The sequence below is a fragment of the Pyxicephalus adspersus genome, chromosome 2 (assembly GCF_032062135.1).
Source record: "Pyxicephalus adspersus chromosome 2, UCB_Pads_2.0, whole genome shotgun sequence".
Classification (NCBI taxonomy): domain Eukaryota; kingdom Metazoa; phylum Chordata; class Amphibia; order Anura; family Pyxicephalidae; genus Pyxicephalus; species Pyxicephalus adspersus.
Window position 1 is genome coordinate 130,851,293 of NC_092859.1, and position 26,318 is coordinate 130,877,610.

The 26,318-nt window shown below is 35.8% G+C and overlaps 1 protein-coding gene across 1 annotated transcript in view; it reads right to left on the minus strand.

Annotated features, from left to right (window-relative positions):
* Positions 1–26,318, minus strand: part of FBN1 (fibrillin 1) — a 157,323-nt gene that overhangs the window by 19,076 nt on the left and 111,929 nt on the right. Inside the window, exons 32-44 of the mRNA XM_072399100.1 lie at positions 17,987–18,109; positions 16,406–16,528; positions 15,285–15,410; positions 13,470–13,592; positions 12,452–12,610; positions 10,996–11,067; positions 10,789–10,914; positions 9,203–9,325; positions 5,637–5,762; positions 4,832–4,948; positions 3,153–3,281; positions 1,442–1,561; positions 1,230–1,355 (exon numbers count right to left, since the gene is read on the minus strand). Of these exons, the coding sequence (XP_072255201.1) occupies positions 1,230–1,355; positions 1,442–1,561; positions 3,153–3,281; positions 4,832–4,948; positions 5,637–5,762; positions 9,203–9,325; positions 10,789–10,914; positions 10,996–11,067; positions 12,452–12,610; positions 13,470–13,592; positions 15,285–15,410; positions 16,406–16,528; positions 17,987–18,109 (1,593 nt within the window). The remainder of the gene's footprint in view (positions 1–1,229; positions 1,356–1,441; positions 1,562–3,152; positions 3,282–4,831; positions 4,949–5,636; positions 5,763–9,202; positions 9,326–10,788; positions 10,915–10,995; positions 11,068–12,451; positions 12,611–13,469; positions 13,593–15,284; positions 15,411–16,405; positions 16,529–17,986; positions 18,110–26,318) is intronic.

The following is a 26,318-nucleotide window of genomic DNA, read 5'->3' on the forward strand; positions in this document are numbered from 1 at the left end:
GGGTGATGTAATGCCCATGCCGACTATACAAACCCGGAGACTCAAGAACAGATCTTTCACCACCGGAGTCCCCAAAGGTTAGATACTTTTGGATGATTTAGCAAAGAATGAAATGTCAATATTATGTGACTCAGTATTTACAATAATAAAATAAAGATGTTTGGATATATATTTACAGATAAACTAACCCAATTATATTAGAAATTCTAACAGAGTTAACACAAGTGTGTATAGAAGCAAACTGGAAAATATCTGTTTTGGGCCAAATGTGGTTGCATACTTGACTACTTTTTATTGCTTCTCATCTTTAAATTCAGCTGATAGGGGTGTCAATCCTGTGTGACCATATGACACCCAAAGTGGGAAGAACAATAGATGCCAGACTATCATTTCCCAGAATCCCTGTATTATTCCCATATGGCTACATGAGGAAGTGGTAAGTCTCAATAATTAAGAGGAGAGAAATTGTAGGGCCTAACACAGAAAACTAAAAAGAACAAGATGTCCTGTGGCTGCTCATTTGACAAGTTCCATGATGGTTTTTTTAATTTGAAAAGCCTATTTGCATAGGTGATATTATCATTTGCACTGATTATTGTAATTGCTTTGAAAATGTACCTTGTTCGATTTTGTCTTTAGGTGGGCTTTACAATGTTTGAAAGGAAACCCACTGGCTGTCCATGGTAACTGGATGAATAGGCCCTACCCAAGACCAATTCTGAGCTTTCAATTTTTTCCCCGCTGCTTTTGGTAACTAAAGTCTTTAATTATCAATCTTCAGTAAAAATAAAATCTGAATATTTACTGGCTACAACACAGACACGTTCCATTAAACACATTAGACCTGATTTGGTAAAACTTACCAAGACTGGAAATCATAGACTTTCAAGAACAAACCTGCGTATTCAAGCAAACCCAGAATGGATCTTGTCCATGGCTGAAATTATTTGCTAGCAAATGATTTTTAAAAATCAATTCCTGGTTTGTTGGATCACCCAGGTTCTCCCATAATAATTGTCTCCAGTTTTGGGGAGTTTTATTATATCAGGCCCATTTTGTCATATATGTACAATGCGTTATATCAAGGAAAACAGGGCATTGTGGTACTGGTAAGATAACTACTTTATGTAGGTTGCTCATCTTTGGACTTACAAGAAGGTAATAAGGAATTATATAACTGTAATATTAATGACACCACTGTATGTTGTAGAAATGGATTGAGACTCTACCTTGGCATCTCCTTCCTGTTGATGATAGTACAAAACCCTCAGGACACAGACAGGTGAAGCTGCCAGGAACATTGCTGCAAGTTCCCAGAGCACAAATCTCTGGCTCTTCTACACATTCATCAATGTCTGAAATGACAAAATATTTTCAGAGGTCAGATTATTTCCCATAAAGCTCAGCAGTTATATTTATATTCTAGACTAAGTCCCCGTACCTTCACATGTGTCACCTTTCAGCACATATCCAGAAGGACAGATACAGCGGTAGGAGCCATCCAGATTCTGACATGTTCCAGGAGCGCACTTCCCTGGATCAAGTTCACACTCATTGATATCTAGGGAGAACACAGTGATATTACAGTAAGATCAATTTTATCAGAATAAAAGAAAATAAAGACAGTAACAAAGTGCTCAGCAACGGTTTAAAAAATCTATTCATTCTGATGACGTAATTTGGGATTGCCTCACTGGCCAGCCATTTGTGTACTTCATGCAACATTTTTCATTTTGGTGGAATTAGCACTACATAAAACAAGACATAAATCACTGACAGAGGATTCCAGTTTACTTGCGTATTCATATTTTCATGACAATAAAACATTTTAGGATAATTTATTAAGGAAAGTACCAACTTATTCAAACATTCCAAGGCATTTCACATATTTGACCTGTAACACAATACAATTAAAGCAATTTTTTTCATTCTCTTTCATTCTTTCTCATTCACTAAAAAATTAGTTTATCATAAAGTGAACTTGTGAGATCCTAAAGCTGAAGTTGAACCTTTGCTGATACAAATTTTAAATTAAAACCTTTTCTATTTTTATGATTTTCCTTTATTTTTTTTTTGGGTCTCTGTGCTTTGCTACGTCTGATGGAAGAGGCTGGCTAAGCATTGTACAAGAGCATTCAGTTCTGGTGCAAGCAGAAGAAAATGCAAATACCATAATGCTTTGACGAGTGGATAAATTTGCATGCAAGAATTAAAATCCCTTTGATTGAAAAGGATTGGGGAAGGACCAGTTTGGCCGGGGGAGAAAATAGCCAGAAGATGCTGTATGACCTCCTGCTAGGAAGTGAAGCACGACATATTTGCATATAATGGCCAACTTACCTGTCAGAAGGACACTTCCAGCTCTATAATGTACACAATCCCCTCTGTCATTGGCAATTCTGTCTTCACCCAGTCCAGGTTTGGGTATTTTATTTGGCTGGTTTAAGGAGATTTAATTCCTGTGCATGTGCACAAGAGTTACTTTATTCAAGCACAGCCTCTTCTGTCATTAGGAAAGGCTACCACTTTAAAGAAGACCTATCACCACAATTTTGACTTTATATAGAAGTATAAATTTAATATAAGGTAGATAACCCTTCTATATAAAGTAATCGGCCATGTGCAGAAGGGACTTTCTTGTCATTAAAACAAGATGGTGATCTCACGCATGTTCAGTATGCGGTATTTCATACCCTGAAGGAGTGCTTTGCCCTAACAAATCCTATATATGAGTTGGGCACATTACTGTGTTGGACAGCCAAATAATGATCTGCAGAAGTGCAACTTTAATAAAATTATTAAAATTATCTGCTCAATCTTGAAAGCTCTAAAATGTAGGGACATAAGGCGGCTTTAGACTACTTTTTTATATGACTGTGTAGAGTTTCGAGAAAAGGCATTCAATAACTACAAAGAACCTAAACTGGAAGTAAGATAAACTCCAACATTGTCCTTGGTATAACACGGTGTAACATTTTTCTGATTGACTTTACGTAAGCATACACAACCTGCTACTGGATTCTAGAGGAGTCTCCGTTGTTGCAATTGGTATTTTATTAATAAATATATGTATACCATACACCATACCTCACTAGTATTGTGCAGTTCCCTGGTTATCTTTAAACAATAATAGAGTAAAGGGTTAAACTCACCCAGACATGTTCTTCCATCAGATGTCATTTCATATCCTTCATTACAGATACATTGGAAAGATCCAATAACATTGACACACTGCCCATTTCTACATAGCTGACCGTTGAGAGTGGCACATTCATCAATATCTGAAATAAATCAAAAAAAGTAGAAGTAAAAATGAAAAAAAGCAGAATAGACTTGGGGAAAATGAGTCAAAGTTTTCCAAAATTGTTTTATTATGATGAAAACATTGTTTTATTATGAAACAATGTAGCGCCCAAGAAATTATCTCACCAATAAATCAATATTTAATGAAAACCTACATGGCATGTAACGCAAACTTTATGTGTTTTATTCATAACACTATTTCCACTCTGCGGGTAACAGTTGAGGTTTGATAAAAATCAGAATATTAAGTGAAAATGTGTTTTGACTCCAACCATAAAAGAGAAGCAGTAGTCTGCAAACCACAAAAAATGTAAAGCCAATTTGTCATGGTCATATTTGTCATGAGAATTACTTTATCCAAAAACAATAGAATGGGTCATATCCTTTTGCCTAATTAATATCTGGATTATCTTCAAAGAGAAAAAAGTGTGCTGATTTCTGTGTAGGCGAAAAAAAATATTGGCAAAATGAAAGAAGGGAGCTCTTCCTGTGAATCGCTCTACCTCTGTGCAAACTTTTTAACCATTTAAATACAGTTCTTGATAGAAGAATCTAATGTTTTGAGCAGGTTGTGTGCATATATATATATATATATATATTTATTTCATATAAAACTCCTGCATTTGATTTATTACCTTGCAGACCCATATGAAGGATATAAATGATATATACAGCTGTTTTCATAACACATTTTATCCCAGTGTAACAGACTAACCTTTATATTAAAGCAGTCACATTTATGTGACAGAGTCATGGGACAAACACCCAATGAAAATCTAAGACACCAATTAGTGTTTAAAGGGTAAGGCCACCTAAAAGTGGTTAGAATTGTGATAAAAAGAATAGAATTACCTGTGGTCATGTGGGCCCCAAAATGTACTTTCTGAAGTAAGAATAAATCTATAATGATTTTGTGATTATACTAGTAGTTTAATAGTATTATACTACTTAGCACTAGATATGTTTAAGATGTATCAATTCTCTCACAAATTGAACACCTTTCAAAAAATACACAGCTACAAAAATTTACAAAGAATCCCAATGTACCTAACTCATTCAGGACCAGAAACTTCTATGCCAAAAGCAGGCAGCACCTGCATTCAAAGAATGTCCTGTCTGATTCCCATGATAAGTTTCTTTCTTTCCCTACTTTCTCTCTCCTCTCCTTACCCCCCCTCCCCTTTTTTCTTGCCCTTTCCCTACTTTTTCTTTTTCTCCCCTGTTCTATGCTGTTTTGTTTTTTACGTTTGCAATTTTTACTTATTGTAACTTGAATTATGTCTTGTTTTGAACTATGTGTTTGGTTTATCTTTTGTTCTTCTCTCTGTAGTGATCTACGTTTTTGATAAGGGATTCCTAGGAACCCTTAAAATCTGTCTGTTGGTAACTCCATGTTGCTGTTTGATCAAACTTACCTTTGTGTCTTTTTGTATTCTGTTAGTATTACTATTTCTATACTGCTTTTAATAAAAAACACCTTTTGTACTAGAAAAGAATGTACCATCACAGTAAGCAGCTCATCTCTTACCTATACAATCATTGTTGTGCGAAAGGATGAACCCATCATGACAGCGGCAGTTGTAAGATCCAATTGTATTTCTACATGTCCCATTGCCACAAGGATCTCTTTCACATTCATTAATATCTGCAAAAAGAAAGAAAACAATATAACTCATTGAGAAATACAGAATGATCCAGATGTATGTTTAGATGCAGTACATAATAAATTGCTTATTTACAATTATATGTTCTATTTTTATTAAATAGGTGTTTTGGTGTCATTCTGCTGCTAAGGAATTAACAACTTATGTGTCTGTGTTTCTTTTTTTATCCACAGGAGATGAAAACCACTATTTTTTTTTGTTTTTGCACTTGTTTCTGAGCAATACTGAATCACATAATGCTTGGGAGTTTATTGAGCCCGATGAGCTTTATCACTAACCAGTAGATTCAAGTACAAGTACATTCTTATTTTATTATTATTTGAAAAAGCTGGCTTAACACAACCGTAAATATGACATAAGGGTCGAGTGTATTTTTCCTCAGTGACATAATCCATTCGCTGCAAATATATTTAGAATCATTGCAAAATTATCATGGCAAATGTGGATATTCAGTTGTCAATACTAAAATATGCTGATCTCTAATCCTATTGAAGGATTATCCTCTGTAAGGCCAACTTTTTATAATAAGAATGAATTCTTTTGTGACAGATATAAATCTAAAAAGCACTTGTTTTGCAGTATTGTTTAGCATTTTGCCATTGCAAATTGTTACTATTGGGAATACACATGAAAGCATAACAATAATATAGTAAATTTTTTGGTACCCACCCAGACACATAGTTTGATCATCATTGGTCTTAAATCCATTGTGACACACACAGTAATATCCTCCAACCTTATCATGGCACTCTCCATGGCTGCAGACATTTGGAATTTCTAGACACTCATTACGATCTGTACAGAGACATATGAGAAATAATGAGACAAACAGATTGGTTGTGATTATATTATAAAGAGAATCATGCATCAGGCAGGCCCATAAGATGTTTTTATGTCCTTGTTTATCTAGGTGAAACCAATATGAATGGAGACAGTGAAATGTTCACCAGGCGTATTTGATTTGTCAAAGAATGTCATCTTTCCTTCTTCTAAACAACTCTAACCTCCTCAATCACTTTATATAAATATGCAAAGTTCTATAATAATGAGACCAGAAGTGTGGATCATGAGAATAAACATGTTGCTAATTTTTGTTTAATGATATCTTCATGTCTTTGTTGTGATCAACAAGAATAACTAAGCATTCCAAGGACCAGATGTGTGTTTTGTTTTTGGGTTTAGAAAAACCAGACACAGCACATTGGAACAAAGCTGGAATTAATTACTGGATCATTTTGTTTTGTATTGGGACAAAAATATTGTGAAGGTTTGCACAAATCTTAAAAAGTAAGGAATACAGTATCTTTTGACTACCTTAAAAACAAAGTCCGGAACACTGTGATCTGTCTACTCGTGTAATAGGTCAATTGAACTGTTTGGGGCTGTGGTGTAGACCCTGGTATTCAATTTAGATTGTTGTTTATTTTTGCAAAAAAACGAAAAAGGACATCAGATTGGTCATTTGTGACAACTCCGTGTTTATATTTTTATTTCTATCTCCCTAACATTTTTGATAAAGTGATGGAAATCCTAATATCGTATGTACAAAAAACACAGGCAGTTTATCCAGTTCATTCCTTATCCCAAAATCAATAATTACTGATCCATCAAGATCTACCAATGTATGTTTGATGCTAAAAAGTATCTGGACAGTACATAAACATGCACACTTGCCAACATGTTTATGTACCAATCCTCCTAAAGCACAACTGTTAGAAGCTGGACGTTTCAACTATTGTCAATGGACACCTATATGTGCATTCTGTCAACATCTGACCATAAATATCTAGTAGTAGTTAAGCTACGTACACACATCCAATGGTTCTCGGCCCATAAATGGCTCGGGCCCGATATCGGACGAGAATCTGGTGTGTGTACAGTGCCAGTCGTCCATTGTTCGAACGACCTTCCTGGCAAATTCACGGACGATGGACAACGAACGATCCTAATGCAAGTGAAAGGGGAGAGCCCGCAGCGGGGCGCCACTCTGTTGTTTTCCCCCTCTCCCCTCTCCATAGAGCAGAACGGTGCTGTATATACAGCTCTCATTCATGCATCGTACAGTCGTTAGTCGTTGGAAAGGATCATGAAAGATCCTTTCCAACGACTTTAATTGCACGTGTGTATACAGCTTAAGTCACATTTAACTGGATTAGTTCTTGTAATGTTGAAGATATTTCACAGCCTTCTAAGCTGTTTTATCAGTTCTATCACTGTAGGAGACTGATCAAGCAGCTTGGAGAGCTGTGAAACTTCTTCAACATTGGAAGAACAAATTCAATTGAATATGACCAACTACTACTGGATACAGAATAAAAAAAATTACACCTATTGACTGTTTTAACCACAATAGGACCACAATATGATAGCAATAAATTCTGTTCTGTGCTCCATTTGATCCTTTTCTACCCTGTTATATGCTACTATTTACTCCCCAGAGCACTAAATCTCACATTAAGACCCTTAATGTGATCAGTGCATTTATTTTGACTGCATTTGTAACAAAATGGTTGTAATAAAAGTTTAATAAGACTGAATAGATCAGATTGACACGGTGTTGATTTCATTAATCTTTTTGGTCTTATGAAAAGTGCTTAAAACTTAGTATAAACCTAAAGCTAATCTATAAAATAAACTGGTCTGTACAGTGAACTTACATGGCAAAAAAAAAAATCTCATAAGAGCATAATCTATTCCTTCAAGGTTTGCAGGGTGCCAAGAACCAGGCAGGTTTGTTTCCTTTAACAGCTATCAATTAGATGTGTAGAGAATGGCAGGAAGGTGTATGGACTGCCAATGTGATCAGCAATATTGTTCTGTACATCTGATATTTCTTCAGCTTTCCTGTTCCAGTAAGCTGCTTACAATAGTGGTTATGGGAGAATCTGTAAACATCTTTATACAAGCACCTCAATGTATTCCGGACCAAGTTTATATCAACACCCCACTGACAAAAGATTTTCATGATAGCATTGGAGAAGGAGCAGAAACAATAGACTTGCCCCTACAGAGAGATGGAGGCTGGAAAAATAAAGCCTTTCCTTTACAATTCTGGAACAGAAAGTGAAATGAAGTACATCCTTCAAGCAACATTTTTCCTTTTTCTTTTAGTTGATGGGCAAGTACCTCTTACTACACCGTGAGACCTTCAACCCAGTTACTTCTGATCCCAAAGATCTGGGAATGGAGCCCAATGATTTACTTGGCTATCTAGAGTTTTAGATATAAAGTGGAGTTCCAGCCAGGTGATTAAACACCAGCGCCAGAAAAACTTGTTTTGAGATTTTAGTCTGTGCTTGTGCATATGGTATCGGCACAAAGTGACCTGTCAAATAATAAATTAACCGCCAGTATAAGTTTATACTGTAGAGGTGTTAAGGGTCTACTACCTGTAAAAAAAAACATGTAATTTGGCAACATCAATGCCTATGTAGTATGTTTCTAATAGTCATGAAAAAAGAAGTGTACAAGCTATCAACGAACAGATACAACTACCTGAGCATGATCCTAAATTCACGGCCATATGTTTGCCTAGCTATTAGTATTATTGTCTGACTGCAACATAGTACCTGGAGAGTAAAAAAATTAAAAGCTTCTTCTGAATAAGACATGATGCAAATAGCACTGGGTATTCTATAAAACATGTGCCACATGCCTATGTAGGGTAAAGGGGTCTTCTTAGGAAAATATTTCTTTTAAATCTATTGTTGTCATTGACCTGAAAATCCTACCATGATACTTACTGTTGCATGCAGTGTGAATTTATGCAGTGGGCAGTTGGGTTTTTTATCTGATAGGCTACCTAGTGCAATCCAAAGAAACTTGTATGAATTCCAAAGGCAGGGGGCTTAGTATTGTCATCCTCCAATGCAAAAGTGCTGTCACTGGCAGAAACTGCAAAAGGTTTGCCAAAAGAAAACTGTCTACAGTGGGACATGACCCAAACATGGTGAAAAATGAATTTAGGGTTTACATACATACTCAAGAAACGAGCATGGAGAATGATTTTTACTCTAAAGAAATATATTGTACTTAAAATTGAGTTCTGTTTTGATATTATTTGAATAGCAGGAATAGAAAACACAGATAAGATAACAGTAAAAGGAAAAGGAACATAATGAATGGCAATCTGACAAGGATAGGTTTGGTTAAATAACATTACAGATGTAGATGCTGTGAAATGAACTTAAGTCAAGTTTATTTAGTACAGTTGAATGTGTTACATAATGTCTCACCGACGCATTGTCCTGTGGGTGTAAACTTGTAGCCAGGTTTGCAGTCACAGCGGAAGCTTCCTGCAGTATTTACACAGTCTGCATTCCTTTGACACACTGGGCCATTCTGGCATTCATCAATATCTGTTAGCAAATAAAAAAATCCACATATGTTATCATACTCCCCTCCTGAAAACACTATCATAATGCAAAAAACTTAAGAAATGACTTTCATGTTACAATGATATCTATGTATCGGCTTCAAAAATTCGCAAGTAATAATCTGCAGCATTGCAGAATTCTGTTTGAAACAGATAACGATTCATTATTCATTCAGGAACACGGCTAAGATCACAGTCCTAATATGTACTGTACTGTACTACATCAAAAGTTCCTGCAAAGGCAAGTGGAATAAGTATCCTGTTTATCGTCCTTTGGAGTCCTGTTTGCTTTCACAGTTAGGGCATTTTCCCCTCTTTCCACAGTGACTGCTGCTCTGTCTGTACAGAAACTTTATGAATGGCACCATTAACCCCTGTAAGCCTCGGCTGTGTTTACAGATTGGCAAATATGCAACCAGTTTATTTACAGCATGGGATCTTAGAGTTTTAGGTTTCGGATTTTCACAGCTAAGCAGTTGTTGATGTGATAGTGATAGGTGAGGTTTGGGAAGTCTTTGGGAGAAACACACTGTGCTTCTTTTTACTGCAAGCTGTACGTTCCAGCACCCCTCCATGTTGGGTGACTGCTCTATTCTGTGTGATGGCATCTAGGCAGTGGTACGTATGGCATTGAAATAACCACTGGAGTACTAAGAAGCCTTTTATGTTCAGTGAGAGATAAAAACAGTACAATATATCATCATCATTTATTTAAACTGATTACTGAAAATCCAGTTTAATGAGGTATAATGGTCAAAACAGCCTTTCTCTTTAAAACAGGAACACAGTAATTGCCTTTATTCTATATTTTATGCTAAACAAGTAGAATGCTGTACTGTTTCATCAATTTGTGCATAAAGTTTTGAGTCTGAGTGATATCCTTTGTTGGATAACTTATTATTAATAAAAGCCTTAGAAAAATGGTAGGATTCTGTGTTATATTGTCTGGCAAAGAACATGAAGGCATCTGACAGGATCGTGACGTGTAGAGGTGGATGAACTTTCTTCAGAGTGACAGCATTAAATAGCATAGCATGCCTTTATTAAATTCCATCATTATCTCTCTTGTCTGGGATTACGCATAAAACTGTGCCAATATGTTTCCCATTGACACACTATCAAAGAATTTGATTTGGGCACAAGAGCACAAGTGAGGGTGCCAGTACATTCAAAGCCTTCTGCTGTGAGCATGACACTTTAATTTTTACCAGTGGATTCCAAACTGCTTTGTAACAGGGGCCTTAAAATATAACCTTGTTTAATATTTCCACTGCCAAGCAACCACCCAGGAGAAGAAAGAAGTGATATTTACAATGTTTTCAGGTTTGTGTAATAGCTGTGTCTACAAAATTAAGAGATAGAGCAGAGCTTTGGATGTGATCCCTGCCAGCTATTTGAGAACAGGCATTTGCCGGGTTCAAGTAAACCAGTTTAATGTCTTCTTACCTTCACAGATGAGTAGCTTGTCGTTGTAGAAAAATCCCATTGGGCATTCACATCTGAAGCTTCCCACCATGTTTATGCAAACACCATTCTCACAAACTCCAGGTATTTCTCTGCATTCATCGATATCTGAGGGACACAACAGGACACGTTATCTCTAGCACTGTACACTAAGCAATTTATATATAGTGAAGTCCATGCTAAACTTACCGACTGGTAGTCCAGTGTAAATATCAATGACAAAACCGGGTCGAGCACTTCCACAAAGTCCAGCAAAGTCATCTGAAAAAAATACAGTACCTTTCATGTTATTAGAAGACATCATTGACTACATCTTTTAAACAAACATTTGAATACCAATCAAACCACCTAGTCCACTGTTTCAGGTCTTTTGGTATACAGCATACCAGTGGCTTCAATAGTAGAAGCTCTGTCCTGCATTGGATGACCAATGGTCCTGGGATCTACAGTTGTACCATAAATTATTGACTTCAACAACATACTACCGTCAAAGCAAAATATAGGCATTGAAAGAAAGTAATCAGTGATCTACCAATATTATCCAGTAAAAATTTCAACTGTGTAAAAAAAATTCACTTAGTTGACCCTTGTGATCCATTGCAGCAAGGTGTTCACAGACAGTCTAATAGGGTCAGTAGGAATAATGTATAACTCCAATCACACTAAGGACTCTATTTATAAATCAGGCATTTCCTCAAATGCTCCGTGGTGGACAAACCACTAGGTGCATATGTTAGAATGGCAGTATGTGATTCTACTTCAGGTAATGTTTGAGGGAATGTCAGATTCCCTGCTTTATAAATAAACCCCTAAAACTTGCAAGAAAGATGTGAATGCAATTGATAAAAGTGAGACACTGCTTAGTACTTCAGTTTGTTTTCACCTGGCAACATGAGCAAAGAGTCCACAGGACGTGTGTTAATGAATTGCGCCCATACATCACAAACAGAGGTTTATAAGCAATCTGGGTATTCACAAAAGGGGCAAGGAAATTGACTCACTAGAGCTATGTCTGCATGATAAATTGAAGTACCGAGAAGGTGCTTTGTACACCTTGTAGATGCATTTAAGTTATATTTTTAACTTTTACACATTTTTCTGTATGTAAGTGGTAGCAGAAACCCTGTGTTTCCAGCAGCTCCAGTGGGTGCATCACCAGATTAAATACAAAAAGGTCTAGGCTAGCCTAGTGCAAAATACTGAAACACTAAAGTAGACTAAGTTCGGGTAAGCTCCTTGTATGGAAGGTGCAAGGTTTTCCTTTTTGGTTGATCTTGTTATACCATTAAAGAAAATCTGTAATAAGGGATAATTATAGCCTTCCATTGTTGCCCTCCTGAAGAAAATGCTAGTTGTCTGTTGTTAAGTCACATTAGAGGAAAAGTCCTGGTCTGCATGGTTGTATTCATTAACCCATGTTTTACCTTTGTTTTAAAGCAAAAATGTTAAATATGATTTGGAGATTATGGCCTTTGTAAAACCCAACAAATGGTTTTGGCAATGCCCCAAACCATCCTCCTGACACTGACAAATATCTTTTAAAAAATCTTCTTTTTCCTATTTCATTTATTTGTATTTTATTGCCCACCAACTGTATCTAACTTTATATAATCAGAAGACATTACTAAAGTTGCATCATGCTCACCAGTGCTTGGTAATGGACATTCTTCACAGGGTCGATTCCATGCACGCCCAATATTGTAAGAACAGCAACACATTTTTTTTGTCATGTTGTAAAGTAACTCTCCATCACAAGTCTGATTGTCAGCATTATAATTTCTGAAGCACAAGCTCCTTCTCATGTCTAAAAATACAAACAATGAACAAAAAAAACTATAACTTTATGTACTTTGCACACACTTTATCATCCAAATAAAAATAGGTTGCAAGGACTAAAACAAGGCATGACAACCAGCATTAGGGTAAAATATTTTCTCACCTGAAATAGCAGAAAATTGAACTACACTGGAAAGGGCAATCCTTTCTAAAACAAGATGTGTCATTTTAATTCCTCCTTTTGTACATTTTATTGCTGTGAAGGTGTGAGCACTTAATGCTGGTTGAGAAATGTAATCCTAATAAAGCTTGTCTCTATTTATATTCCTAGTTTTACATATTCTTGGATGTACTTTCATAACTGTTTATAGATCTGGCAAACCACAATCTGTTATTTCAACAAATCTGTGGATACGAATGTAAATGGAATCAACTGCTGCGTAAATCGTTTGTCTGCAATGCCTAGGCAAAGGGTCTGTCATTCTGTTTTAAACTAGATTCTAGGGAATAAAGAGCAGCCAAAATCTTGCAAAAAGATGGGTTGGCAATAGACTGGAGGGTTTTCTTATTTGTTTTTGCCTGGCCTGCATGTTTTTTTACAGTTACATACTACTAATTTGTAGTAGTTTGTAAATGGGGAAAGGGCTTTGATTATTATTTGAGCAGACCTTTCATTTTACTGCGATGTGCATCTAATTTTACTTTTCCCAGTCAACAGCTCAAAGTATATAGAACAACAGAGCCACTGTTATCTCAAAACTGCCAAAAAAATGATGTCTTTGCATCTGAAATATATCCAATACTAGCCAACCCGTGGTCTGTAGGTCCATAGTACTATGCCAGTTATGTCTTTTCTGTTTTTTACTAAAATGTCAATGTCACATTACCTGTACAATTGCCTCCACTTCTATCCAGCTCGTATCCTATGGCACAATCACATCTAAAGAGACCTGGGAGATTCTTGCAGGTGCCAAAGACACAGATGTTGGGCAATGCACATTCATCGATATCTGTAGATAAAATATTTCTTTATTAATATATAATATATAGAAGCATAAAAATGAACATCAGAATTACTTTCATATTCAACTAATATTACAATAGTTCAACTACAGTGGCACCTCGGTATAAGTCCACTTTGGAATAAGTCCAACTTGGTATAAGTCCTGTTTGGACACCAAAAATTTTGCCTGGTATAAATACCTTTGCTTGGTATACAACCTTTGTGCTAGAACTTGTTTGGGTCAAAATGAGTCATAACACCGTGCGCTACCATTATTTACCTCCCTCGAGACAAAGCCACGACTGCCCACGAGTAGCCAGTTGCTACCATTCAGTGAACAACCCGCGCTATAACTCTCTGTGAATTACATACCAACTCCTCCTCCTCCTTAGCACCATTCTAGTAGGCACTCAACTCTTTTCAGTAAAGTAAGGTAAAGAGAGGTTAAATTTTCATTTATTTCATCTAATTGCTTTTATATTTATGTATTTTAGTATTAAGCAGTGTTTAAATTAATTCATACAGTCCCATCAATGTATAATATGCCAATAACAATAGGATTTTTTTTTCATGGGAATGGATTAATAATTTTCCTTTTATTTCTTATGGGAAAAATTTGTTTGGTATAAGTCCTGTTTGGTATAAGTCCAAGGATCTGGAACAAATTAAGGACTTATACCAAGGTACTACTGTATATAATATTGTATGATTCAACTAAACAATTGATCATGCTCCGTATTCATTCTACTAGTGCAAGATGATGTATAGATAGTTACCAGATAAACAAACTGACTATCATTTATGCATTACTTTTGTCAAAATTAGTTGAGTTTAAAAAATATTTTAGCTAAAACACCATTTATAGTTTTGACTAGTGGGGAGAAGGTAAGGAAAAGAACCCCATTCAGTTATGTAACTCTTCTGGAGAGATTCTCCCTCTATATAAGCCATGGTTATCAATATTAAAAATATATTTTATATAAAATTTACCGTTGGCACTAGAATAGGAGAGCTGAGGGTAACATTAGGTTCAGATGGTTGTTTAGAAAACAAAGGATGGGCACCAAAAATTGTTTTATTTACATCTATGGTGTTTTTGTTTGTGTTTTTTTCAGTGTTCCTAATTCATAGTAGCAGTTGTTTTTGCCACAGGTATCTCTACCACTGGAATTTCCCTTTTTCAAGGGTTTTGAGGGTGCTTCCATTGACTTTAATTATCACGATGGCACTTGTGCCAAATGAGAAAAATATGCTATGCTAAATAGGGACAGCCATGCCTCCTTGGAATCCTTTTTTAAACCAATGCAAGATAAATATTTTTGTAGGCATCTGTTGGAACAATCCCTGAATCTTCTAATGGGCAAGGTTCTAATGTGCATTTCTGTTCTGGTAACAACAATCCAAATAAGGAATTTCTCTCAATTGGTAGAGATTTTCTAACCTCCCTCACTGGGATAGGAAAGGAAAGGGAAAGTGAAGCCTAATCACTCCAAAAAACAACCTTACATGCGTTGTAAACATGCTTTGGTTATACCTACACTTTAAAAACAGATCTTAACTACACAATAATTTAACATAAAGATCACTTATCCACAGGAACATAAGCAATTTCTAATGAGGACTATTAACCAAACACATATGTTTCTCATATTGCTAGTTTATTACATTTCTGTGCCTAATAGAGATTTGCATGCTGTACCTTCACATGTTTTTCCATCGGCGCCTGGTAAGAATCCCATATCGCAGTCACAACGGTATTCACCAGGAGTGTTGAGGCATTGACCATTCCCACACAGATTTACATTCTCAGTACACTCATCAATATCTGTTGAGGAAAGCAGATGGTTTTAGTAAAGTCTTTTTTTAACTTTCCTTTTAGAATATGATTTAAGTTCTGGCACAATTTGAACTTCATATTTCTCCCATTCTCAATTAATTTTTAATGCTACCGCTAATCTCTGTTAGTGACCCCACCAAAAAGATGGCAGCTACCATGAAAATTAAGTAATGAAAAAGTGCTTTGAAAAGATGTCTTAATCTCAGTCCAGACTTAAAAGTCATGAAACCAAAATCCAAGTCCTAGAAATATGCAAATTATGTATTACTGTGTCAACCTTTTAATTACTGAATTACCTTTCCCATTGTTTTTTTTAGTAAATGTGCCAGAAATCTAAATGGCTCCATTTAAGATTATACAGCCAAATAGCTTTAAAATGTTACCCTATTTGCATCTGGTTTAATATTTTCTGAAGTTTTTGCTGTGTTATAGGTGCCTTATCCAAATACTCACTTTCTGGCATGAAAAGTATAAGGCACTCCCATGTGGTTATACCATCCCCCTCATAAAATGATGTTTGATGAAGGGTTTTCTTCGACTCATCAGTGCACAAAAAAAAAATGCTGACACCTAAATAAATGGCAACCAGACAGGGATCCCTATACAGAGTTAACATTAATATATTTAGCAATTCTCTTACATGATATAGGTTTTCCACACCTTTATGTTTGGTACATGTGCACTATATCAGGGCCTTATTGTTTTCCAGTGCCAATTCTCAATTCTTTTTCTGAGCCCTACTACAGTGCAGAAGATTTCAAATGCTGATTTAGGCAACATTCAACCTAAACTAATTTCACCTGGCCGTGCAGGTTAACTTTAATGGTGCCGGCACAGCTGCTTTGAAATACCTTTCCTTGGATCTCCTACTCAGAATATGTAACTTATTCTTCTTCTTCACACAACAGAGTGGATTTCATTTATTAATCAGTAGAATGCTGAAGTGGAATCCATGGTGAAAATTCTTTCCTATAAAGACATACCTGTACAAACAAAGCCATCTCCAGAGTATCCTTCTTTGCACAGACATCTATATGATCCCATGGTGTTTTTACAGTCTGCATTTGGACTACATAAATGTGTTCCATTTGAACATTCATCAAGATCTGCAAGAGTGACAATAACACATGTCATATAGTTTTTTGTAAACATTTATAGCAATCATAGGAAGACAGCAATACATAATAAGTGATGCCACAGGAATGTAAACACTATCTCTATATTATAAAAATCATGTTTTAGAAATGGTAAAGTAAACTTGTAAAGTACATCTTTGATACTTGTCTTAGGTTTATTCTTGAGCATACTTAAGTAACAACTATTGGTTGTCTAACCCTAAACTATTTTTGATAAGTTGTTTTGATTATGCACAATGCTGTGGTTAGATGTTAGTGCACCATCTCAGCACTATAAAAGAACAGTTACTGCTAGGACATATTTGAAACAAGTGTCCACAGTTAAAATCTGGCTTATTAGGACATTTGTGCTTTGTTAAGTTATTTTTCATATTAATGTGGTATGGGCGACCCATTCATTTTGATTTGGCTGCCAGTGTTTTCCAACGCAGGTTTTACCTGACCAGCATTTTACAATGCAGTGCAATGTTGTGTGCTGTGTACTGCTGTACATGTGCGTAATGGTGCACTGGCAAGATGCTTTGGGGTGCCATTCAAAATGACCATCACTGCAATGCATCAGAAATGGTTACCATAAGTTACAGTAATGTGTGGTTTACTGTGGGTTACCACAAATCCTTAGTCTGAATAAAGAAATAAATATCTTTTAAATGAAAACAAGACAAGGATGTTCATTTAGTGAATTGTTCTTGCCATATGGGTCTTTCCAAATAATAGGAGCAAGCAATGATCTATCAGAGGCTAGCTGCCAACAAATACCAGAAAGTATACATTAAGAACTTCTGGAGAACCACCAATTATCTAAATATGCTCCTCATAACCACAACATCATGCTACTGCTACTTGCAACCATGTCTTTTATTAGAAAATACTAACTGTCAGCTTTACTGTTAACAGATGGTCTGTTTCTTTCTACTAGGTAATAATTTCTTCTGCATGTTTTGGTTTTGCATAAAAATCCCACAAGATCTAAATACACTATGCTGAACTGTAACACTGTATTATTCACTCAATTTTGGGCAGATGTTATTACGATCAATGTTTAACATCTAATGTGGGTAATCTGATTAGTGTTTTACTGATTTGAAATGAAAATAGCCACCTTTCCTCTATCGATATTATGCTATCTGTATTATGGATTCTTTTTGCTGGTATCTAAACTAACCAATAAAGGACTACCAGAAATGTTTTGGGGTTTTTTTTCTATAGCAGTCTAGATCTCTTGGCCACTGTCACCCTTACCCTTAAGTATTTTATTATATTTTAAACTTTACAAGAATAGGTGAACAGCTGGACAAGCCCGTAGTAAAAGTGAAGAGTATGTACCAGCACAGAGCTCCACTACAGTAATGTACAATTATCGGGCTAGGTCAACAGAATTCATCAAAACTAGAAGTAGAATATCTGACTTTAGGGGAAAAACTGTACCTGTGCACTTGATGCCATTGCCTACCCATCCAGGATTACAGCTACACTTGAAGGCTCCAGGAGTGTTTGTACACGTGGCATGTCTGTCACAATTGTGGGCCCCAATTTCACATTCATTAATATCTGCAAGAATTACCAGAAGATAAAATGTTTTTGTATGACATTTGTACAACAAGAAGATCAGACACAATGATACAGGTAAATTATATAGAAAAGTCCTGGCAATTACTATCATACCCACATCAATATTTCACAATGTCAGATTTCCAGCTGGTTTGAGGCATTCTTTGTTCTGTTAAAACTTGACACTAACACGTTGGATGAAGTCATAAGGAACTTCCTCAACACATTACAACATTCATTACAGATCTTCCAAAATAAGGATCCCTACCATGACAACCATACTTTTCTCATCCATGTCCTACAGCTGGGGACATAACATTTTACTGGTCTCAAGGTAAACATAAAAAGCCTTGCATCCTGGGGACCAATAAAACTGGGTGGAGGAACATATTGACCTAATTCATACAAGACAAAGGAATACTCCAATGGGGCTTGTGACAGAAATCTTTGTGGCTTACACAGATGACACAAAGGATGACCTGAATTATAAATCACACATTCTCTGCTACACTAATGTATCTTTTTTCCAATAAGTCACTGCAATGAATGATAGCCATAGAAATTAAAGATTTAAATATCACTGTTTTAGCAGGGAAATTCTCCTGGGTCATTAAGTACGTAAATGCTATCAAGATAACAAACATATTTTTACTACGATTTTGTAACAGAAAACACATTTTTATGCATCATTAAAAGTTCACTGTTGAGGATAAAATATTAAAAAATATATGATTCAGCCAAAGTGATATTCACAAAGAATGCAAAATTCTCCTTACAAAACAGGAAATATTTCTTAGGGAACAGCACATGATACAAATGTATCAATACCTCCCTGTTCTCAATTCATGTATAAGTATTAGCACTGTGATTTATTTACCCCAAGTTGACCAGTACCCTATAAACTATTCTTCACCTAACATTTCTGTTCTGTTTTTTTTTAATAATCATTTTGTCTGATTATCACAGAGGTATACTTTGCTTTTGTTTTTCCATGTGCAAATATTGACTCCAAACACTCCTTTTCAGTAGTAAACCTAAAGCTGCGTACACACCTGCAATTTTTCTCGTTGGAAAGGATCTTTCACGATCCTTTCCAACGAGAAAAGACTGCACGATGCATGAACGATGCTGTACATACAGCACCGTTCATGCTCTATGGAGAGGGGAGGGGGAGAGCGACGGAGCGGCACCCTGCTGCGCGCTCTCCCCTTCCCTTTTATTAGGATCGGTCGTCGTCCATCGTCCATGGATCCGCCAGGACGGTCGTCGGACGATGGGCGACGACCGACTGTACACACGGCAGATTTTCGCCCGATAATTGGCCGATACCGATTATCGGGCGAGAAAAATTTGCCGTGTGTACGCAGCTTTACTCTACAAAAGGACCTATTAGTTAACAAATAAAAACTAATAAACACATTGTTATACATATTACCTAAAAATTTATAATATGACATATGACATCTGCAAAAATAATCTATAAACCAATGTTAGCTCTGATGGAATGAGTTCATGAGTAAGAAAATTTTACTCTTTTGTTCTGAATCTGATTTACTTTGCTCACTGAGGAAATAAAATGATTAATATTATTACGTACAACCTTTAAAAGACAAGCTACAACATTTATAACAAAATAAATTTCTGCCAATTATTTCAGAACTACCAGTCCACACCAAATGGAATATTACAAAGAACAACCTCGATCCAAAGTAACACTTCGTTTATTTGCTGCATCTCATAGTTAAGGAATGGATTAATATCAAAATTTCACATCAGTTTCCAATAAGAATGTGACCATTTCATGTGATTGTATGTGTAATTTTAAAGTATTGCACATAAACATACATGAGCAAACAAGAACACAGATTTAGTTAATACAAACTAGAGCAAAGTAGTTATATTCTTCAAGGTAACCAAAAAAAAGTACAACTAATAGTTTTTATGGGTTGGGATTTAAATAGGTAAAATGACCTGACTCATACTAAAGGGCAGCAGGATATTTCTCTTTCCAAAAATTATCCCCAATATTTGGGATAAGTAAATGTGCCCACTGGGGAACTCTATGCAACCGTCAACTATCTGAACAATCTAAGGTCCTATGTATGATAAACATTAAAAAATGCCAACTCTGATAAAAAATATGTCCAAAAAGAAATTGTTTTAACATTGCATGAGAAACATGTAGTGTACAGATAAATATCTTACGGCTAACACATTTCAGCCACACCCGGCCTTAGTCAAAGACACATACCGTGCAATAAAGTGACCACGGTAAAGTACCCCCAGCCCCAGTCTATGCATTAAAACAGATACAATTCCTGAAATAGGCATTTATACTTTACATAAAACAAGGACAATAGTTCATAGGCTACCTATTGCCTGTAATAGGTCAAAACACCTAAAAACCTTCAAGTTTATTATGTTTATTATTACTATGGTAGGATGCAATCAGACCTAAAAACCATAGCCATATCTAACCTAGGAATAGGTGAAAGCACTGTTTTATGTAATTTGAAAATCCATGTTGTCTGTATTTTCCAATAGCAACCATCACAGTGGAATTTCTGCTGGGTCATATTTTTTTATATGCAAATTTGGAGCTTTTATGGTATCAGAGGTTTTGGTATATAAAAGTCATATCTAAAGAGTGTATAAATTACATGTAAAACTGGAATAACCAAAATCAATTGAAATTTAATTTAGAGATGCACTCTAGCTGATCCTTTGTACTCATGCATGCATCCTGCTTTTCCCACAGAGCTCCAACAGCCTGAGAAATTGATATTTTGCACATTGTCCTGTTTGTGGAATGTGGAACGTGTCACATTTATGAAGACTCAAGGAAGGAACTGGGTGAAGATATATTGGGCCCTTTGTAAGAGACCATGGAGTTCAGGGAGATTCCTGTACTCAGTAGGAAAACAAACATTGCACATATCTTGGCAAGTGAGAGCAAGTAAACTAGGCCAAGTTTCATCTCATAGTCCATGCAGTACTAAGACAAGTCAGTTTAAAGGAACAGCATAACCAGCTACTCCTATAATGGAAAGCCACTTCCAGAGCCAACAATTTCAAAGATTTTTTTTTACATAAATGTAAGAATCGAAAACTCTATTTGTTTTTTGTTTGTTTTTTAATGTAACCTTCAAAAAAGGATGGCACACAATCTACAGGGAGTTAACAAATCTCAAACTCTCATCCCAAGACAGCACATACAGAGAATTAGGCCATGCTGGAAATCACCAACTAAATAAAGCATTTTAAAAGTAGCAAACTATTCTCTTTGAAGAAATACATTTAGAAGAAATAGAGTTTCTTCAGATCTACCTGGGAACCCAACATAGTTAGCATAAAATATTAGGTATATACATTTTATGCACCACTAAACATATTTTTCTGATGGGTAATACTGGTCAAAATACAATTGAGAGCCTCAAGAGTCAACTTGGAGGAAATCCATGACCTGCCTCACTTAGTTTGGATTTGCCATCTGCTTGAAAACTCATGAGACCTTAAACTTATTTCTATATATCAGTACTCTACCCAACTGACTCACTCTTAATGGCTTATATTAGTTGTGGTAATTTTACCAGAGCAGCTACACAATCCCTTCCGGCAAATAACAACTGACCTGCTGGCTTTTAAACAATTCACAATACTCACTACCTCCATCTCATCAGGATCAATGAAAGATTGGAGCAGGGGTCTAAACTTCGGGAGATCTCTCCTCAGTCCTGTTGCTATCATATCTTTACATATTCGCTAGGGTGCTTTTGAAGTTCCTGTCCATCATTACCTGAACCTCTTAGCAGTAACTTTGGGATCAAGGGATGGGGGAATAGATAAACACATGGATAACAACACAAAATCAGTTCACAGAATATGTCCAGTTTATCCTTGATGTAGTGATGTGTGGTTTAGTTTGGACTGTAAAAGGATGTTTATTACAACTGATCCAAATTCATACTTCCCAGAGAAAATTTTTATTCATGCTAAAATTGGCACAGCAAGTAAGTTTTAGATTGATCTCCTTCCTGTCAGTTACCCAAGTATAAACTCCCTGAGAACAATTTATTTGAAGGGAATTCAACTGAGCGTAAAGTTTGTAAGTCAGCAAAGAAAAACAAATGATATGTTAAATCTTTAAATGAACACATACAACAGTTTACAACCATCATTTCCTAAACAACAACAAAGTGTTTACATGGTTGCATTTTGTGTCATATCTAAAAGGTATACACATACAGGTACCCAACTAATAGTGAATAAATATTTTTTTTTTTGTATAAGACATACAAAGTACAGCCATCAATGACTTGACTTAGGGAATGGTAAAGCATATATACCCACTGTTGGTTGGTTACTTTTATACGTACAACCATCAAGTTTCACCACCAATGAGTACCCTAACTGTACACCTTTATTTTGTTATCTAATTATATAATGGAGCAGCTGGTCTATCTGAATATCTTTGTTCCTGCCCCAAAGACAGTACAAGAATTAGCTGATCATATAAATGTAGATGACTTATAAGTAAGGAAAATATTCTTGCTTTTTTCCTTGCTTAGTGATGACCATTAATTTCTACGGTCTACAGTACTCCAACTGTTGACTGTATGAAAGTGCTTCCTGAAAGAAGACCTTGTTATGTGTATCCTGAAAGGTTGCTTCAGGCAATTATCTGGGGAGCAGTGGTAATTAGGTACTATCCCAGCCATTTATATCACTTTATGTGTATTTATTTTAAGATTAAATAATTAATTGGAACTTCAAATAAACTGAGGTTAAGGCACTAAAGCAACATTTTGCCTGTGTTGGTTTTATAAAAATAGAATACAGTAATGTTCCTTATTTTAACTTTATATAGTGAATAATTACCTGCAATGTAAGAATTTAGGTACAAACAGAATTTAATGACCAAAGATGTAAAGTTTTATGTTTGTAAAGGTTGTCCCAGACTAAAACACATGGAATCGTGGAAATTGTAAGACCTAAACAATACATCAACTTCATAAACCAACCATGAAATGTATCAATCCTCTGTTAAATATAATGATAAATGACATGATCGGTACAATGAGATGAAACACAGTCATTTCCTAAGCTGTTTATTTATTATATTTTAGTATTATTATTTTACTTTTAACTTTACTATAGAGTATTCTTGTTGATAATTACAAGCAAAGGGAGTACAGCACAGCCAGTGAGCTTAAGTCTGTATGAACTCGATTTACATTCTACTCAGAAGGCTAAAACCATCTGTGTGGGATGGGAATGTGCAGCATAATAATGGGTGGATACTAAAAGCGATTAGGGAAATATAACATGTTTACTTGTTACAATGGAAACAATCCACAATGACAAGGGAGTTGAAATATTTAGCCAAGTTGTAATGAAGCTCAAAGGACATATCAGTAAGCTTCAAGGCATCATTTGTAACATCTTTACGTTCCAGCTTACTTAAAGGTCCATTTAACGTTTTTTTTTTTATCAGTAAATTATAAACAATAACTACTGCAGATTTTGCTGGAACAAACCAACAACATGACTCTTGGAAAAACAAACTCCACCCAAACCTATTAAATGTTTTGGATTGGAATCATTTTATAAAAGGTTTTTTAAAGCAACAAAACATACTTCATGCTCCATTTTAATCACCACCCCTCCACAATAAGAAAAACTGTCCTTTTTATTATTTCTTGTAGTGCAGCAGAAGAGTGGCAGAAGAGAAGAGGACAATTTGGCAGGACTTTGAATGATGGATAAGCATACGGTAAATTTTGCTGGATAAGCATATGGTAAAGAACCTATGTTTAATGATTTTTTTTTAGGGGGTGGCTATACTTTAACGTTCAGGGAGACAACAAAAAATATCAGTGGGTAAGCATGGAATGGCCCATAGGCAATGCAAACTTCCCTTAAAAGTGCTATGAATGCCAGGGCACCAAGTTTTCTTTATCTCTCCACCAAGTTGCATGAATTGAAGGCTCAGGACACCTTACTGCTGTAATTACTGAGTAATTCAATTTTACTCATTTCTAACCAGTTGGCTAATGGACTCTAATGTAGAGTCAATATTTGTATTTTAAACAAAACAAAAGTAGTGTATATACATAAATACACACATGATAATGTATAAACATAAAGATATACAAATGTTTAAAGAGGTTAGATGAGACTCTTTTCTCTAGTTTGAAAAAAGCATCTAAAAGCAATGGAAGGCTGTGATAATTTTAATTTCTGAATTTTTAAAATTTAGAACTCGTCAATGACTTTGTTTTGGTACGTATGTGATAAGCAGTACTGTTTTAACTAAATGATAATAACTTTTTTATAGTCACATCTAAAAGCGACTACATTCTCAATGTTTTGTCTAACAGATCTTGCATTTAGATGGTCTCATCTCAAAGGTTCGCATTCAGGTAGTTCTATCTAATAGGTACTGAATTCAGGTGGTTTCCTCTACCTGGCTTTGCTTTTACATGGTCATACAGAAAAGTCTTTGCATTTAGATGCCCATACAAATTTTGTTTATTAATTTTTTAAAATAAAATGGTAACAAAACATTGGACAATCCCTGCCTGAGCAGTGGAAGAAGTGAGAATCAGGGGAGAACAGGGTTTTGTAGCCTACCCCTTGGCAGATTCCTGTCAAACAGTGGTCACCAGGCTAAAAGTGACCTAAGACCAGCATATTGTTGCCTGTCCCTGATGGACCCCTTCAGTTCACTATCTTCCAAAAGGGACCGAGACCCTAGAAGAGCGCAGCCAACCTGACAATCACTGCTATCTAGCCCATAAAAAAATGATTAGCACTCCGCTGTTAACCTTAACAGCCCCACTGCCAACAAACTCTGTAAAAGGTTTACCACTAGCCTCTGGTTATATAGGGCAGTAAGGTCCCTAAAAGAGTTGAGAGATTACTCTCATTCTGGTCTGAAACTAATTGAGATGGCAATATTTTATTGTGGCATATTGCCTTGCAATTGAATCTATATATTCTCAAAGGTATTTAAAAAAGTTGAGATCAGGGCTCTTTGAGGGTACTAAAGTCTCTCCACACTAAACTTCGTCAGGCCATGTTTTTTTGGCTCTGGCTTTGTGCACAGGGGCACACTAATGCTGGAACAGAAAAGGGTCTTCAGTAAACTGTTGGACAAAAGGATGGAAGCACAAAATTGTGTAAGGTATATCTATTCCATTGTTGGTCAAGGGAAATTTCTTGTTGTGTGATTGATTTTATACACCTGGTTTTAAAATGGAAAGTCCAACTAGGTCATCTTAGTATGAAACTTTTGGTCATATAATGCTTATGTTTGCTTTGTAATAAGGATGCAAAGAAAATAAACTATTAACTCAGAGCTTACACCAAGTCCTAAAAGAAAGTGTTTACCCATACTGAAGACATGTCGTGCGTTACTGTATGCCGCACCTCATGCCTTCAGCGTGGGAAGACAGTTAGCACAAAACAAATTTTTCATACTGTAACTTGGTCCTATAATGGAAACAACTAAAGCTTGGATAGGACATACATCAAGGCTATCTTTGCAATTGAATAGTATAAACATTGTTTGTTTGATTTATAAGTCAGATTAGCAATGTTTTAAACTTGAATAAGCCTACATGTCAGTAAAGGGGTAGTGGCTCCAGCTGGGATGCGTATGGTGTGTGCTTCAGTGCTAAGCTGAGAATGTCTCTGCTATAAATGAGGAAAACCACAGTGAACATTTTCCCCTACAAATTCTAGGAATGTACCTAGTAAAACCACCTTTCCAAATAGGAAAAGGGAGTACTTCCAACAGACTGATAGCATACTTTTATAACAATTTGGGCACCTAATAAATAAGTACTTAGATAATAAAGAGACACTGCTGCTTTAAATTACCTTAATTATTGGTCTTTGTGGCTAGTTTTATATTTTGTGTGGTTTCCAAGCCAGGTACTTATTATAATATTAAAAGAGTAACAAGATGGTTATTACTTTCACTCCGAACTCTCAGCCACTGCTCATTACAGACACTGAGAAGCTTTTCCGTACTACGAAAAGTTTAGTACAGCAATAATGCATAGTGCAATAAACATTCCACCGATTGTTACACGCATTTGTTTTTAAATTAGAAAAGAAGAATTAAGAAAACTATTGTGGTGCTGCAAACCAGTGTTTGGATGAAACAATGGATTTATTTGTGGTGCTCTATAATCTGCAATTG